At 36.6% G+C, this 19,186-nt stretch overlaps 1 protein-coding gene across 11 annotated transcripts in view; it reads right to left on the bottom strand.

Moving 5' to 3' along the window:
• CCDC66 (coiled-coil domain containing 66) overlaps window positions 1–18,865 on the bottom strand; it is a 68,376-nt gene extending 49,511 nt beyond the window's left edge. For 2 of the 11 annotated variants that reach the window (XM_082738682.1, XM_082738679.1), the window contains exons 1-8: window positions 18,791–18,865; window positions 17,083–17,147; window positions 16,417–16,442; window positions 7,790–8,234; window positions 5,555–5,720; window positions 5,268–5,371; window positions 3,403–3,524; window positions 2,854–2,955 (exon numbers count right to left, since the gene is read on the bottom strand). In XM_082738682.1, the coding sequence (XP_082594808.1) occupies window positions 2,854–2,955; window positions 3,403–3,524; window positions 5,268–5,371; window positions 5,555–5,720; window positions 7,790–8,234; window positions 16,417–16,442; window positions 17,083–17,147; window positions 18,791–18,801 (1,041 nt within the window). In that variant the 5' untranslated portion in view covers window positions 18,802–18,865. Of the gene's footprint in view, window positions 1–2,853; window positions 2,956–3,402; window positions 3,525–5,267; window positions 5,372–5,554; window positions 5,721–7,789; window positions 8,235–16,208; window positions 16,353–16,416; window positions 16,443–17,082; window positions 17,148–18,790 lie in introns of those variants that run through there. The other 9 variants (XM_082738681.1, XM_082738689.1, XM_082738688.1 and 6 more) reach the window with 8 other exon arrangements.
• Window positions 18,866–19,186: the final 321 nt, after the last annotated feature.

Raw genomic sequence — 19,186 nt, forward strand, 5'->3', positions numbered from 1 at the left:
CTCTCTCAAAAAAACAAACACAAATTTTTTTTTAAGATTTTATTTATTTACTTGACAGAGAGAGAGTACAAGCAGGGAGAGTGGAAGAAGGAGAAGCAGGCTCCCCACTGAGCAGGGAGCCCAATGCGGGACTCGATCCAGGGACCCTGGGATCATGACTTGAGCCCAAGGCAGACGCTTAACTAACAGACCCACCCAGGCACCCCACAAAAACTCTTTATTTTTTTCTCCCTCTTCTTAAATAGGAAAGTAAATTGATAAAAGCTTAACCAAAAAATTAAATATAAAATACCATAGGATCCAACAATTCCACTTATGGGTATATAGCCAAAAGTACTAAGAACAAAGCCTCAAAGAGATTATACGTAATGTTTATAGCAGCATTATTCCACAGTAGCCAAAAAGAGGTAATAACTCAAATGTCCATCAACATCTGAATGGATAAACAAAATGCAATTGTTATAAATACAATGAAATATTATTTAGCCTTAAAAAGGAATGAAATTCTGATACAGTGTAGAACATGGATGAACCCTGAAAACATTAAGATAAATGAACTTTGTCAGACACCAAAGGGCAAATATTACATGATTCTACTTAAAGTTATTCAGAATAGTCAAAATCATAGGCAAACTAGAATGGTTTCCAGCAGTCGGGGGAGGGAAAAATGGGGAGTGTTTAATGGATACAGTTTCAGTTTGCAGAGATGAAAAAATTCTGGAGGTGGACAGTAGTAATGGTTGCCTGACAATGTGAATGTACTTAATCTCTCAATATGGCACATTTAAAAATTATTAAAATGGTAAATTCTGTTATGTATCTTTTGCCACAATAAAAAAAAAAAAAGGTTGAAAAGGAATTCAAATAGGGGGTGCCTGGGTGGCTCAGTCATTAGGCATCTGCCTTCGGCTCAGGTCATGATCCCAGGGTCCTGGGATCGAGCCCCACATCAGACTCCCTCCTCAGTGGGAAGCCTGCTTCTCCCTCTCCCTCTCCCACTCCCCATGCTTGTGCTCCCTTTGTCACTCTGTCTCTCTGTCAAACAAGTAAATAAAATTTAAAAAAACAAAAGGAATGAAAATAGAATTTTTTACTGAACAAATGCAGAACTGTGGTATGGTGGTAGCAAAAGAAACTTAAACGCAGAATAGTTCAAAATTACGCAGTATAAAAGAATGTTTGGGCTGAACAATATAGGGGCCACTCCACTGGGGGAGGACGTGTAAGACTGAGAATCAAGAAAAGAGAGGAAGGAAAGCTGTTGAGATGACAGACCCGTAACAGTCTCATAGCCCCAAATGGATCTGCTTTGTTAAGTTATAAATAGAGTAAACCTTCATCAAACACTTGCTAGTTGTCAGTCACTGTTCTAAGCACTTTATATACACTACCTTGTGTTTTAACAAAATTGGCCTTGGTGATTCTGCCTGTAACCAAATTTCTGCTCCTCTTAATTACATGAAAAGTTTGATATTCAAATAATATAAATAGTTCTGGCTATAGCTTGGATTTCTAAACCAACTGATTTCAGACATTTAAGAAGGGGGGATTTTTAGTTACACAGTTAAATTCACTTCCCATCAATAGCATCTCTCCAATATCTTACCACACGCATATAAAAATGCATAAAAACTGTACTTAAATACTATGAAGATGAGTAGATAATCATATTCTTTAACCACGGGTTGTCCAGCCTTATATTTAGTGTGTATTTTTCTTTTTAGTCTTTCTCCCATCCCCAACTCCCATCTCTACTGCAAAATATAAATAATTTTATTGGTTTTTTGGATTATAAAAAAAGATGCATGCTAGCATTTAAAAATATATACAAAATGTAAAAGCACCTAAAAATAGTCTCAAATGGCTATTTATTTGTATTAGCAATCATACTATGAATTACACAAATAACCTTAAAAATAGTGCAAATTAAGCAATAAATAATATACTAACATTTCAACACAGACTTTTTTGCAAACTGAGAATACCTTAATATCTTTAGTATTAAAGATTCTTCGATCTTAATGTTGAAATGTAAATAAACTAACAACTGATTCCTACCAACTTCATGAATAGCTTTAGCTGCAGTTTTTAGTAGTATTAGCATGCATTAATTTTTAAACTTTACACTTAAAATTATCATGCAGGGGTGCCTGACTGGCTCACTCAATTAAGTGTCCAACACTTGATTTTGCCTTGGGTCATGATCTCAGAGTGATGAGAGTGAAGCTTGCTGAAGATACTCTCTCCCTCTACCGCTGCTGCTCCCCCACTTTAAAAAAAACTTATCATCCATAACAAAAACAAACAAAAAAAACCTATCATCCAGAACTATAGATTTTTGCAAAATGTCTTGATCTATCAAGGCTAATTTACTGCCTTTCAATAGTCAAAGTGCTTTTCGGAACGTGGAAAAATATAATTCAGATTTCATTCCTTCATTAATGTAAAATTATCAACAACTATAAAACTCTATGATATAGGCAGTCAGCTCTATATGGAGCAGAACAAACAGCCATGAAAGCCATACAAACAATCTAACTTGGAGGGATTCTGTAAGAAATCTACCAGTGCTGAAAATGTCTCCGGTCAGAATCATCCCCTTTAGGTTACTATTCTATTTTCAGAATACATTTGTTAAAAGCAAGTGTTCACTAGGAACGAACAATTACTATATGCATATAAAAGAAACAGTTCATAACTTTTTTAAATTTAAGGAGCATAGTGCATTCAGTAAAAATTAACCTATAATTAAAAATAAGAGTATTAAGGTCCACTCTTTTAAGGAAAATAGGTAATACAAAGATCAAGTATTAAAGGGCTTATATATTCAAAGTAGTGACACCTAGGACTTACCTCTAAAATCTGACTAGCTCTAGGTAGTGGGTGCCCTTCAGTCTGGACCACTGTTATCTGACTGGGAGACTGTGACAGAATGCTGGAAGAGCTAGCACAAGTCTAAAAACAAAGAGAAAACAAAGGTACTTTTTCTCTATATAGTATTAAGCACAGACAAAACTTAAAAGGTCACTAAAACACTACCTGAGGGACACCTGGTGTATACTTGTGCTTGATAAGCAATCACTTATGTTTGATATAACCTTGTGGCAGATACCACATGTCAGTGGTAAGAGTTTCGTGGTCATCTAAAAATTTGTAGAGCTCTTTTACAAGAGTCTAAACAAGGTGCTTCAGGCCTCTACAATTACCTACATAGTAAGACAATTTACAGAATGCAAATAGATACCAGATGAGGTCATAATTAAATTCAAAATAACATTGTTTTACAGTAACATAGGAAAGATAATTTTTAAAAAGCTTTATGATATAAATATGGCTTAGCATTTTAAGAAGTAAAATTAAAATGTCTTATATTCCATAAATGCTTCATTTTGATATTCTTACCTTAGGCTGGTCAAGAATTTGAAATTTTTCCCATACTATTTTATCACTGTCAAATTTTTTCCAAGGATTGTTCCATTTTTCAGAAGCTTCTTTTTCTTTCTTCTTTAAAGCAACCTGTTCATCTGTAAATAATGTCCTTTTTTAAAAAATGTAAAAAAACTGTAAAAAAAAAATCATGTAAACAAATCATGACCTTCTTAAAGAGCGGAGATTCCAATACAGATCTAATCAAAATTGTCTTTTAAGGAGATTAACTCACAAGACAGAGAAGAATTTTAAGAGATATGGAAAAAAACATTTAACCAGAACCAAACTTAAGTATAGCACAATGGATATAAAATGTTTATTATAATTAGCAATAAAAATCAAGGATCCTAGAATCAAATCCAAGTTCAACCACTTCCTAGCTATGCAACTGTGGGCAAATTGCCATTAGCATTCTTAAAACTCAGTTTCTTCTGTAAAATGTGAAGTGTCTCTTCCAGTACAGGGTCTAGCTCAAAGTAATATGAAATAAATATTAGCCTTTGTTATTCATAACTGCTGAAGAGTAAAAACTAACAAACTGATATAAAAACTAGGCCTGAAAAGCATCAGTAGTTCTTAAAACTTTGGAGATATATAAACTTAAATTTCAAGAATATTAATGAAAGCATGACTTCAATAAAGAGAGATCAGTTTTTTAAACAGGATCAAATATAAGAAAGTAAATCTTTTACATAATAAAGCATAAAATACTTCAGTCGTTTCCAAGTAGTTCCATCCAACTTCAGAAGTTTGGTATTATATTTTGATAAGCTAAATTTATACTGAAAGAAAATATTTAAAACAAAGTATGATATACACACATCAAATCTCCAAACCTTCAGATACTGCTACTATACATTTAATTTCTTCAAACTTCTCTGTTACCTTGAATTCCAACACCAATTCATGCCTGTTTTCTTCTGCTTATCTCTTTTTTACTATCACCTGTCGCCACAGTGTTATGATTGCCTCATAGGATTTCCTATGAGGTATTTCCTACCCATAAAGATGGGTAAAGCCCATCTTTATGCTTTTAGTACAGTTATTCTTAAGAAGTACAACTGCCGGGGCGCCTGGGTGGCTCAGTTGGTTGAGCGACTGCCTCAGCTCAGGTCATGATCCCGGATTTCCAGGATCGAGTCCCGCATCGAGCTCCCAGCTCCTCGAGGAGTCTGCTTCTCCCTCTGACCTTCTCCTCTCTCATGCTCTCTCTCACTCATTCTCTCTCAAATAAATAAATAAAATCTTTAAAAAAAAAAAAAAAAAGGAAGTATAACTGTTACTTCACATATTTTCCAAATTCTTGCCCAAGAAGAAGCAAGAGTTCTTAGTTACTATCAATATTTTAAGACTCTAATAGAAAAGATAATTTTTTCTGTTACAAGGTCTTTGGCTGAAAAAGAGCAATAAGCTTGTTTTTATATGGAATATACTTACTGATACCATATTAATGATTCTTGGTCAGAATGTTTTATTTTAAAGAATGAACTCTATTTTTAAATCAAACCATCTTTAAATCCATAGGATTTCTTCAATGGAGAAATATGAAAATGGATTCTCAGGAAATGAGAAAAGTTTAGCAATCTTTGAGCTCCGGAATGATACTGAAGACAGTAAGGCTTACTGCTCACCTCTGGTCTTCTAGTACACACCAAGAGACTACCAGACAAAAGTCACAACCTAAAGAAATATAAAACCACAACGCTTTCTACATATTTCAACAAATTTGTCTAGATGGTAAATGTTATAAAACGAAAATTTTTTATAAAATCATACTGAAAAAATCTATTTCAACTTCAACAAAACAAACTATAATAAAAGGTTTAACAATTATCTACCAAGCTCTTTTCTCCACTGGGCTTTTTTTGCTTCCAACAAGCTTCTGTCACGTTCTCTTTCCCCCAGAGTACTGAATATGTCAGCTGGTTTCCACACATTCTCTCTAAAACAACACAAAAAAAAATAACAGAAATCTTGTATGTTTCTATACAAGCTACTCCATAAATATTAAGTAATAAACTTAAATAGCTTTCAGTCTTCAGACTGAAAGTTTCACATGAAATTCAAAGAAAAGCAAAACCATTTTCACAAGACGACTCCACCATAACAGATATGAATTACATACATGGCAATTTTCTGCTCATACTGCTTAGATGTCTCTTGATTTGTACTTAAAACAGACTTATTTTCATCTAGGAGAGATGAAAGCGTCTCAGTTTTCTGGAATACTCCCATAACGTTCTCATCCTCTGGCTGATTGGAAATATTGTTTAAATGTAGATTGCCCTGACCTAGAGGGTAAAAATACACATTTTAAAATGAACACTAAAATCACATGTATTACAATACCTTATTTTGGCATACTACTACACACTTTAGAAACACTGCCTTATACATTAACAAAGTAATCACCTCTCACAGCAGTCCTTTAGTGGGTATTATGATTCCCTTTTGTCAAAAAAGGAAACTGAGCCCAGAGGTTAATTGGTCCAGTGATATGGCCATTGCTATATAACCTCATGTGTCCAATATGAAAACAAACAACAACAAAAATCTTCTATTTACTCTTGCTAACAGTATTTTTACCAATAATATAAAACACAAATCAGAACTTAAAGAATAAATGCAAATAGGTTTATGAAAAACTCATCACCTTGTCTTTATTTTTCTCATTTAGCTGGAAAATCAATGAAAAACCATCTCTATACCTCCATTATATCTATTCCAAATATTTCATATAGGCTCTATGCTTGGCTCAGAAACTGTTCTAGTTCTTCTTAATGTGCTAGTTTTCCCAATGAGGATAAAGTGTGTGTGTGTATATATATATACACACACATATATATTTTTTAAAGATTTTATTTATTTGACAGAGATAACACAAGCAGGCGGGGTGGGGGGAGGAAGCAAGCTCCTCGCTGAGCAGAGAGCCTGATGTGGGACTGATCCCAGGACCCTGAGATTATGACCTAAGCCGAAGGCAGAGGCTTAATCCACTGAGCCACACAGGCGCTCCGAGGAGAAAGTATATTTAATATGCAGGTCACTGTATGATTAGACAAATTCTACCTTCAACTTTGTTGACATTCTCTCTCATTACATGCTTTAAGTTTTTATCTTTTGTTCTCTAGGCTACAATTCTAGCTTTAAAGACCCAGCTCCCTCATTTTGCAAAGAATAATCTAAACCAAGACAAATTACTTGAACTTGAACACCCTGGGAATACACAGAAGCTTACCTAGTCCCCGGATTATTGTGGGACCTCCTCCTGGTGACTGTTAATGTTATTTTTATTTATTTCATTATTGCCTAACAAAATTGTAATGACATTTCTATTCATATTAATTCCTTAGCTCAACACTAAAGAAATCAGAAGACTTTTAAAAACATAATACAATGCTCTGGCTAATGAAACCGAAGACATGTAACATTGTTCTATTCCTTCCAAGTCTGTATTTTCTTTTTAAGATTTTATTTATTTATTTGACAGACAGAGATCACAAGTAGGCAGAGGCAGGTGGGGGGGAGCAAGTTCCCCGTTGAGCAGAGTCCGATGGGGGCTCAATCCCAGGACCCTTAGATCATGACCTGAGCCGAAGGCAAAGGCTTAACCCACTGAGCCACCCAGGCGGCCCCCAAGTCTGTATTTTATATTGGTTAAAAAGACAGTGCTGCCAATCCTTAGCAGGGATTAAGGGTCAGGAAAAGTACAACGCAGGGGCCAGGAAAATAATCCTTTTCAGCAACTCAAGTCAAATATTCAAAATAAGGTTTCTCCAATTTTTACTAGAAATACTATACTGATTTTTTAGAACATTTTATATAATTATTTTTTTAAAGATTTTATTATTTATTTGGCAGAGAGAGAGATCACAAGTAGGCAGAGCAGCAGGCAGAGAGAGAGGGGGGAAAACAGGCTCCCCACTGAGCAGAGAGCCTGATGCAGGGCTGGATCCAAGGACCCTGAGATCATGACCTGAGCCGAAGGCAGAGGCTTAACCCACTGAGCCACCCTGGTGCCCCTATGAAATTATTTTTAATGTAAGTAAAGCTTTCTACATTTCGGAATAAGTACAACATCTTTTTGTACTAAGATCTTTACTCTAGAATCCATAGAACTGGGTTTCTTAAGGCTATTGTAACATGACTGTAATATTCTGAGCATTAACCTTAAAATATGGTATATTATAGCTATAAAAGTAATTTTGCATGAGAATATTCTCTAAAAGAATATTTTAAAAGACTGCTACATGGTAAATTAGAATTTCAGAGGCAAAGTTATGTAAAATCCAAAGAATGAGAAATTCTAAAACACATACTGGTAAAATTAATATTAATTAAAACTTCAGAAAAACCTTACTTTTTTCTTCCTTTCCATTTTCAATCAGGGGAACAGATTTATTTCCTTGGTTCACAGTCATCAAAATCTGTTGTAGTTGGTCTTGTGTTAGACACACCAAACTGCTCTTCATATTTTCAGCTGTGATGTGTTTTTTGCAAAGCTTCTGTTTAGCTACTACAGATGTATTTATGGTGTTTCTAGTCTTCTGTATATTGGGGGTTGCAGATGAAATCTCTTTCTGGACATAAAGACAGTCTTTATCTATACACTGCTTGCATAAATCCTTAGTGGGTGAAAAAGTCATACTATTTTTTTCACCTTTTGCCAGTGAAGTTTCTGAACCCATTCTCTTCTTTTGCAAAAGTTTTCCACTCCTGATACAAGTATTTTGTGTTGATTTGAGAATGTATCCAGTTTGTTTTGTTCTTAAAGGACATTTTGCAAGCTTGGTCTTATTTCCCATCTGTTAAAACACCAAAAATTTATTCTTTATAATAGTCCGTGAAAAATCAACAATTATCTTTATATAATCTGTGACGTCAGGCCTCTAAACTTTTTTCCATTTTGCTGTTAAGACACTATCTCCATGAGACACTAACATTTAACTTTTCCAAATCTTCACTTAAAAGCTTCATCAACAACTGGAAATTACGATTTTATTTCAACATAATGAATTCAGAAGTTTGATTCTAGTTGTTACAGGACATCTCCATTCTACTTCGACTTTGAATCTCATGTCATGATTATGTCACTCCGACCACCTCTTTTCTTTATAGATATCTATAGACCTGTGAGTTAGTAACGTAGGTTAGTTATTTCTTGAATAAGTTAACTTGTGGGTCAACGTCCCTCTAACATAACTCCTATCTTAATTATTAGTGCTTTCATATCAACATCGATCATTCTTTCAATTTCCTGGCCTCTCATTTCCTTGAACTCTGCTCCTATATTCTTGTCCTCCATGCTACCTCAGCTACTTATTCTCATAGTGACAGCTTATACTAACCTTGTAACTACTCTTAACTACAATCCCTCCATGATCTGTTTCAAGTATGGCACAATGACCAACACCCAATGTTTCCCAGCTCACTTTTCTTGCATATCCCAATTCTGATAATTCTTTAACTCAGCTGGGATCTATGATCTATTTATCCTACCACCTTCTTCTTGTCCTCCCTTACCAATCTTAAATTCCACGATTAACCAAAACCACCACCACCCTGTATTCTCAACTCCTCTGTTCTAACATATATGCTTTGCAAAACCCCAGACTGGTAAAATCTAACTCTTCACCTACTCTGTGCCTACACTCAGGAAGAAAAACACAAAGCCACAATATCTAGTTTCACTTTAAATACATAACCCAAAACAACAATGTGCCCTTCATGCTACCTGGCAGTTACACATTTCACAAATTCATTAATTCTCTTACTCAAAATTTTAACAATTTCAACTTTCTCCTCTTTCCCAAAACTAACACTTTCCCTTTCATACTTAATTCTCAGCTGAAGATCTTGATTACTACTGCACTGACAATCTTACAGAGAAGCATTCAGAAAAAATTTCCAAGTTTCTACTACTAAATCTGTACCAGCATCAGTACTCATACAAACTGCCTATACTTCTGTTATTTGTAGATACTCCTATAACTCCTTCTTTCTCAGGGATCTTTCTCTAGCAATCCTTTGCTTTCTCCTGAACCAACTGTTTCTTTCCTGCTAGATCACATCTTTATCATCTTTAAAAATACATGATACTACTTTCTCATCTCCCACAACCCCATTCCAGCCAAGCTTTCAACAACACCATTCCACCAAAGCTGCTCATCAAGGTCATTAATAACTTTGCAAATTGTGACTGTTCAGATCATCTTACCAGACTTACTAGCAGCATGTGACACAGTTGATTATTCCTCCCATTTTGAATCACTTTCTCTACTTTATTTCCTGAGGACTCCACAATTCTGGTTCTTGCTGTTCCTTCTCAGTCTTCACTGGCTGGCTCCCTTTCCCCCAGACCTCTTAACAATTGCTTAGTCCCAGAATCTCTTAGCTCTCACTTACCTCATTCACTTGTTAATTTCATTTACCCTTGTGGTTTTAAGTATTATCCATATGCTGATGACTCCCAAATTTGTCTCCAGGATGGATCTCTCCCCTAACTTGAGGTTCCACCTCCCTATCCAAACACTTCCACTGGGTTATTAATAGCCATTTAAAATAGCATGCCTAAAACGAAACTCTTGATCTCCCACATGCCCCTAAATAACCCTCCCTTCATTTTGCCCATCTCACCTACCCGTGATAAAAATTTTGGAATTATCACCTCTCTCATATGCCACACTTTCATCAGACCTTGTTTTGCTCCATCTTCAAAATATATCCTAAATCTGACCACTCCTGAAAAACTCTTACCATCCCTCTACCTGAAGACATTAGTTCTTGCCTGAATTACTGAAAAGCCTTCAGATTTTCTTGCTTCTGCCCTTGCTCCCCAATCTGTTCTCAACACAGCGGCCACAGTAAGTATCTTAAAAGGTTAAGTCAGATCATGTTGCTTTCTTCAAAACTTTCCAATGGTTTCCTATCTTACTTAGGAGGGAAAACTGAACTTCATACAATAACCAAAACAGACCTAATGATCTGTGCATTCTTCACACTTTATCCTCTTATCTGATCTCTCTGATCTCATCTTCTATCCTAGCCTCCAGTCATATGCGCTTCTTGGCTATTCCTCGTATTCATAAGAGACTCCAGTTTTAGGCCTTAGCACTAAACAATCCCTCTAACTGGGACACCCTTCCTTCAGATTCTACATGGTTCATGCACTCAACCAACATCACTAACTCTGTAAGGTCTTCTCTGACCATCCTATTTAAAATTGTAGATTTCCTGGGGGTTTTTTTTTTGGGGGGGGGGGTAGTTGTAGCAGCTTTCTCACACTCTCTCACACTCTCACCTATCTAGCATACCCTTTCCCAAAGTCTGCTGTGCCCCTGTAGTGTGCCTCTCCCCCTTTCTCTCCTTTATTTTTCTCTATACCACTTTTCATCTTGTAACATTCTACATTTATTTTGCTAAATGTATGTCCATTTAACTCCTTTTCCAATGCAAACTCCCTAGGGCAGAAATTTTTGTATACTTTGTCCACTGCTATCTATAACCCCAGTACAAAACACGGAGTGGAACAGAGTAGGTGTTCAGTAAATTTTTTATTATCCTCAACTATACCATTTTAAAACTGAATTATCTTTCTCTCCCATACTTGTTCCCTCTTTCAAAATATCCCATTTCTGTGGCACTGTTTCTAATCTCTCAGACCAGTAAGCATGGAGTCGTCTTTAACTTTATCCTCATGGTCTTCTTTAGCTTATGCACAAGTATTGGTCATTTCTTCCTTCCAAATATCTTTTTCTCACCATTTACAGGATTATAAGCCTAAATTCAGGATTTCATTACAACATTACTAGATTATACCCTGCCTATCTCATATCTTTCCTCTATTTAATCTACTGTACATTTGGCAAACCCAATTAAACTAAAATAATTCAACGGTCATTCAATCAAAATTCACTGTTGCTTTTTATGTGCTCACCAATATGGAAAAGTGTTAGATAAAGATTAGTAACATACTTGCCGTCAAAGAGTGAGGTAGATGCCACATGACTTTCATCCAGCTTACATCCCAACTCTCCCTGTCCTTCGTAACTTACAAAATATATAACCATACGTAGACCAACAGCCAATCCCATTTCAGCCTACTATTCAAAATGTACCTGTACTATCAGCCACAAGATCTGCTTATTTTCCTCTTCATCTCATCTACATCCTATTTGTTCCTGGCCTTAGGCTTTTAATAACACCAGTGGAAAATGCCTTTTTACCCTCCCAACTTATGGCATTTTTTAAGATTTATTTATTTATTTTAGAGTAGACAAGGGGGGGATCCAGGGGGAGGGAGGGAGAGAGTCTCAAGCAGACTCCTCAATGAACACAGAGCCCAGTGTAGGGCTTGACCTCACAGCTCTGAGGTCATGACCAAGCCAAAACCAAGTGGGACGTTAAAGTGGCTGTGCCAACCAGGTGCTACTAAGGCTATTTTAATACAACTAATTCTCTAAGAGAGATGGCAACCTCAAATACCTACTGTAAATTAGGCTTGGTAGGAACTGGGATGAGCTGAAAATCATTTTTCCATCTAAAGGAGGCAGCCACAACTCAGAACCAGCCTACACCTCCAAAGAGGAATTTTAGTCTACTTGCTAGATTACCCAATATTTCAAGAGAACCAAAAAAGCCAGATTTACATTAAATTTTCCAACTTTTAGATAGTTCACTCTAGTTTTTACTTTACTATGTGGATTAAGCAAATTATCAGCAGATTGCATACAGCTTACACAGCTGAGCCCTACCTCCTCAGTCTCTAACTACAGCTACTGTGATGTCACCTTTCTCTGATTCCCACTGGCCTTTTTTGGGTCACTGATAGTTGAACATTTCCTATCTCTAATCAATTGCTCATTCAAACTACTAATAAGTACAGTGCATACCATTAACATATCCTGAAAGTCTCCCATTTCTGTCCCCTTTTCCCCATTTCACTAACCACTACACATATTCAGGAACACCTAAGACTCTCCCTGAACTGTAACTGGTCCATGACTGGTCTCCCCATTATAATCTGCCCTTCACCACACTGTCTGAAGCCCTTTCCTACAACACAAATTATACTGTATGGACTTCTCTTTTCAAAAATTCTTTAATGCTCATATACATAAATCAAGGAAGTTCAAACTGTCTGAGTACACATCTAAACTCTGTAAGGCTCCCTTCCTTCCAAGCTTTATGTTCTACACTTCCCCAAGATACCCACTATTCCCCAAATGCAAATTATGCTATCTTGGTGTTTTGCTATTTTCTAAGGTTAGAATATACTCCCATACCTACTTACCTATAAATATCTGCCTCATCTTTTAAGTTCTAATTAAAATGTCACCTCGTTTTATGAAGCTTTCCCTGGTCTCCGCAAACCACAAAGAGATGCTCTTTACAGTGTTCTCTGCCTTTTATAGAACTACCACAGCATACATTATATTCCACTTTATTGTAGTTATTTACCTGACTGATAACCCCACATTCAGAAAATAAGGCCTAGGCTTTACTCATTTTTCCCTCTCAGTCACAGAAGAAATACGAGTGCCAAGAACGGCACTCCACTAAAATTTTACAGCTTTAATAAATCCTTGCTAAATAGAAACCTACTAACTGGAGTTCTAATTTAAGTAGAATTATCCCACCACATTCAACTTACAAGAGAAAAAAATATACCAAAAAAAAAAAAATCTTCTAAAAATATTTAATAAGAAGGGGGAAAAGGGCAATGATCTGGCATAAGTCCGTATATATTCAGCTCAAGTCTGATTACTTTTTGGGGGGCGGGGCCCGGGAAAGGGAGAGGGAGAATCCCTCGCGGGGTCCACAACCAGCTCAGAGCAGGGCTTGATCTCACAACCCTGATGTCATGACCTGAGCCCAAACCAAGAGTAGGATGCTTCAATGATAGAGCCGCCCAGGCAGCCCCTGATTATTTTTTGTAGCTGAACAGCAGGAAAAAAAAAAAAAATGAATGGAACCAGCAAAAAATCATGACCTACCAAATAAACATTCAATCATATTCAGTTACTTCAGGACAAAGCAATCTAGCCCAAATAATTCCCCAAGCATTTATTGGATCAGATTATTTTTAATAGATTGAAGAATAGTCTTCATGTCTCAAACATTTTTATGTAGCAAGCTGGCTCTTTTAACAAGTTTTAATTCTACCAATATTTTTCATAATATAAACAAAGTCCAAAGCATTTGTTAATATTGGCTGAGTTTACCATTTATATGGGGCCAAGATCCAAGGCCAGATAGAACCAGAGAAAAGTAACATTTTAAGTTATAAAATATGCTACCTAACACCAATACTCTATACACCCTTTAGTGTGTCACTACTCTGGTTCTCACATGTAGAAATACCTGTGAAAAAATTTTTAAATGTTTAATATTTCAACTAATTTGTGAGACAAATGCATAAGCATTTGGAATCTGTAAATTACTCATGAAACAGAATCATTAATATTTCTTTCATTTCTCCTCCTATAAGCTTAAGAAATTGAGCTGGTAACCATTTTTACTTTATATTCCTTACACAGATTCAAAAAAATGCAGAAGGGATTTTGAAAAAAAATTAAGAAAGTACTCTGACCATACGTGTTTAACTTGATGATGCAAGTTCAGTTGTGTTTAAAGAAGACACTATGACAATGACAGTAATTCAACCTGTGAGGTAGGGGAAAACCAGAAATGCAGATAGGTGTTGTAGTTACTCAGGAACTTCTCCCAGCAGAAAAAGAAAAGCACTATGAAAAGAGAATTCACCAGTAACTTATGGAAAAGAGAATCCAACATACAGCTATATAACTGAGATCTGGGAGACTGAAAAACAGATTTAAGCAAAAAAAGATAAGCACTACTCTTTTTCTTCTTTTGTCTTCTGTAAATAGCAAAGAAAAAAATGAGGAGGATCTTAGCAACCCCTGTAAATACAGGAAGAGAAGCTACTTAAAACCAATATAGAAGGGAGACTTGGGTTGCATCAGTAATTTTTTCCAGCTTTATTAAGGTATAATTGACAATTAAAATTTGTATATATTTAAAGTGTATAACTTGATTTGATATATGCATACACTGTGAAATAGTCACAAACAAGCGAATTAACATATCCATCACCTCACATAGCTACCATCATCAGTATTCTGAAGTCCCCAAAGCAAGAGGAATAAAACCAAACAATTTGCTCTAAGAGAGTAAATAATTTAACATTGGCTGAGACACATTATTCTAGAAAAAAGAATCCTAGAAAAAAATATTTCTAGACTACTAGCAAAATCTTGTAATGATTTTATCAGAAACCATCATATGTTCTAGGTTGATTAAAAAGACTGAAATGTCTTCACAAATGTGGAAGCTAGAGCAAATCCGTTAAAGAAATCAATGGAAGGAGGGGAAAAGTGAAAGAGAAGAGATCAGGGGAAGATGGAAATCAACTATGACAAGGAGCTTTTTATCTAACATCTCAAAAAGGGCTGCAGTATTTGCTAATGTGACTCGAATAAAATAATTAGTTGCAGTATTTTAATAGAGCAGGACCTGTGGTGCCTGGGTGGCACAGTCAGTTAAGCATCCAACTCTTGGTTTCAGATAAGGTTATGATCTCGGGGTCCAGAGATGGAGCCTAGAGCTTCATGTGGTGCTCCACACTCACTGTGGAGACAGCTAAGTCTCCTCTCCCTCTGCACCCCCCAATAAAATAAATTTTAAAATTAAATTTAAATTTTAAATTAAAAAAAAAAATAGTGCAGGAACAGGAAAAATTATACAATTTGTATTGTGACTAAAAAAAAAGCACACAAACTATATAGCTATATACCATATTTAGAAAGAAGTAACTTTGGGCGCCTGGGTGGCTCAGTGGGTTAAGCCACTGCCTTCAGCTCAGGTCACGATCTCAGGGTCCTGGGATCGAGTCCCGCATCGGGCTCTCTGCTCAGCGGGGAGCCTGCTTCCTCCTCTCTCTCTGCCTGCCTCTCTGCCTACTTGTGATCTCTCTCTGTCAAATAAATAAATAAAATCTTAAAAAAAAAAAAAAAGAAAGAAAGAAGTAACTTTTACAGATAGCATGTGGAATTACTCTGATTATCATCACCCACTTATGCTGGATACTCAAGCAATTTCACCTTGATTAAACCTGGAAAAAACAGCAAAGCCATCAAGAGCTTAGTGAAAAGTACACCATCCAAACTGAGCTCTATTCAAGAAACGCAAACTAAGACTTTAAGATGCTACAAAGATAAAAGAAAAAAGAGGACTACAGTGAATTTTAGGGGGGAGTTGAAATTTCTGCCGATACTAATCTAAAAATGAAAAAAGAAATAGGGAATAAGAAAAGTAGTATATCAAAAAGTTGTTAAAGTGGTAAAGGTATTTTGGGCTGCTGATAAAAATAATTTAAAAGGAAAATTATCATTAAGTTCAAGTATGATCTCTTAAAGGAGAAAGCAAAATGCATGTATAAATTTGTGAATCAAATTCACCATTTTGGTGTGGGAAAATGGAATTTGAGTATGAAAAGAAAAATGTTTTCATTTTAAAGTGTGAATATATATTTTTAAAAATCTCAGGAACTGCCCTGAGTTAATGTTATATGCACTGCATAATAACTACTAAATCTACATTAAAAATTAAACAAAATTAAAAATTCACTTCCTTAGTTACACTAGCCACATTTTAAGTGTTCAGTAACTACATACGACTAGTGACTGGTTACCATCTTGGAAAACACTAATCTTAGAACATTTCCATCATCACAAAAAGATTTATTAGACAGCACTGACCTAGAGAAAGAGGTTCTGTATGACTTTTTAAACTGAAAAATTATGATCCCATTTCTGTGAAAGGACCAGCCTGAAAGCAAGAGAACAATAACTTCTCATCATTATCTCATATCCCTTATAATATATTGACAGGAATTATTTTCAAACCACTGTAAAAAAAAAAAAAAATACATTTTACATTAAGAACATGTCAGTTCATTTGGCTTACCTTCACAGAATTTTTTGATTTACATTCTACAAAAGAAAACAATAATTACTGAACTATCAAACAAAAACATACTAAGGCAGTCATAAAAGAAAATTTTGATTAGCATTGTTTTAAGAAGATATTTAGTAGAAATATTAACCACCCAAAGCATTAACTTTAGGTTCCTGTCTGAGTATTCTGACTTTTAGAGTGTAGTGCAAGTATTTCTATTTCATTTCTGTTTATTTTCCAAAGTAGAACTATAAACAGATCAGAGAAAAAGAAAATAATGTGAAAAAGAGGACTACCAAAGTATACGGAGTTTTAAAATTAAAACCTAAAAACTTTAGCAACTGTGGTCTTACTACAAATTTAATTTTCTATAACAGCACATTTTACATGTACAGAACATAATTACATAGATTTCATCTAAATTATTTATTAGGCAACATATTAAACATAAATATACTGAAGCGTTAAGTTTTATGAATAAATACTGACAGTGGTAAGCAGAGATGTAATCTGACTTTACTTGGCTAAAAATAAATCTGAGAAAGTTAGCCAAACAGCTTTCTGCAAAGTACCATTTAAATATTACTCTATTATAAGGAAAAAGTATATTAAACTCATATAAATTTTATCTAGGAATTTAAAATTAACATTTTAGATTCTGATAACACAGCATACCATATGGAGATAATATTAACTTGGTTTTTCCATCCAACAATTCAGTTTCAAGCTTTAAGCCATCTCTGCAAAAATAAAAGAAAGTTGTCATTTTTAAGAAGCAGCAACATTTTAAATAGAAACGAAAGGCTCATTTGAATCTTGAAAGTAAATATGTTCTTTTGAATTTATACAGTAATCTTGTAAATAGTAAGCCATTCTTTTAACTAAAAAACGTTTTCCAATCTAAGATAAAACTAAACACTAGAGGGAGAAAATTCCTGCAACTTTCCAATAACGCAAAGCTTTGTTATCTTTAACATGAAACTTCATTTTCTTACTGGTAAGCAACAATTCAATCATCATAGCATTACTTAAATCTTACAACTCGAGGGGGGGGGGGGGATGCTGTTACCAAAACTCCCCACCTATGTTAAAAGAGCAAAATGTATCTGTTTACCAGTTTCATAAAGATCTCATGACTAATGCATTCTATGACATGCCACAGCTTTCAAAGTGAACTATAACACTGCCACCAGGAGTATTAACTTTTTTAGCACAGTGACAGTTCCTTACTATCACAACAAATCTGTAATGAACTTTGGCGGCTCTAATTGATTTGTGCATGTTCAATGCAAAAGCACAAAGTTAACAGCAGACACTGCCAAGGAAACTTCGATGTAAGATTCTAATAAAAAAAACCACTGAAAACAAAAATAGTTCCCATTTAATTCACTGTCTCCTAAGAGAAGGGGGGGGGAAGGTGTGTGTCACTAAATCATCAATTGGGACAAAAGTGCTGTCCAAGAGACAGAATTAAATCCAGCAGGCCAGAAGAGAAAGGTTGGGAAAGGTCTGACTTGGGAAGAACGAAATTTGCAGGGCCGCTCAGTGGAGGACATCAAAATACCCCAACTTAATTTGTCAAGATAAAATACTGGGGGGAAAAAATGGGTTCTAAAGGTTTCCCTGAGGCAGGGTTAGAACCGTTCATGTTTACGTCAGTGACACGGAAGCAACCAAAGGAACCCGACAAGTATGCCTGTTCGGCATGACTGCACTGTAAACTCCTTCAGGGGCTGATGTCTTTTCTTTCTTTCTCTCTCTCTCTGTCTCTCTCTCTCTCCACATTCTAGAACGCAAAATTCATTGGCTCCATGACGTGCAACAGTCTGAATTTGGTGGCTTTTCATCTTCTTAAAATATTACACTTCCCAGGGATGAAAACCCTGCAACAGTCCTTTTTGACTCAACCGCTACTTAATGAGGGTCTCTCAGGAGCCAAGCACTGGCAGCGCCTCGGTCCCTGAAGACCCGGTTCCTAGCATTCCGGGGGTTAAACTCATCTGGGAGCTCCCCGACAGCCTGAAAAGACGCCAAAGCCAGAGGCGCTAAGTACCGGGGGCCTGTGCCAGGATTTCTCCCAGGAAGCCGCTAAGCTTTATCTCTCCATCTGCCCTCTCCGCTTATCGTCTCTTCCCCGTCACCACCCCGAGGTCAGTGACAGGGCGAAAGAGGTCCCTGGCAGATGTACTCCGAGTTATGATGTGGAAAAGCGACGGCGGTGGCAAAGGCCGTCCCGGGCCCCTAGCCCCTCTCCACTTCGGGCAGCCGGGCAAAGCCGCTGAAGGCGGCGCAAGCTGCGAAGGTGTTCCACGTAAGGCTCCAAGGGGCCAACCCAGCTTGAATCCCACCTTCGCTAAAGACCACCCTTCTCGGCCCAGCTTACCCCAGGTTCATGGCCTGACCTCTCGCTCTCTCCACAGGACGCGCAAACTCTGTGTACGCCGGTTGCCGCCGCCGCTCAACAAGCGCTGCTCCGATTGGACACAGTGATGCCGGCGAGCCGGAAGAACGGACCAATCAAAGTGGGGCGTGCTGGCGGGTGCGCTCACAGGGGAGCGAGGCTGCAGGGGCAACTGGTGGTGTTTTCTGCTGGGCCTCAGGCTCTCTAACCTGCCTCTCGGGTGCCAAGGCTCTTGGCTTCTCTTGTAGCACCCCGATTTCACTCGGAGCGCTCGGAGAAGCACCTCAGCTCAAGCGTAGATGGCAAAAATGTGGAGAAACAAAAAGCATAAGCTTTTTAGGAAATGAACATTTTATATTTGCAGGAGAGGTTATTGGG

The sequence above is a fragment of the Mustela nivalis genome (assembly GCF_964662115.1).
Source record: "Mustela nivalis genome assembly, chromosome: 1".
NCBI lineage: Eukaryota > Metazoa > Chordata > Mammalia > Carnivora > Mustelidae > Mustela > Mustela nivalis.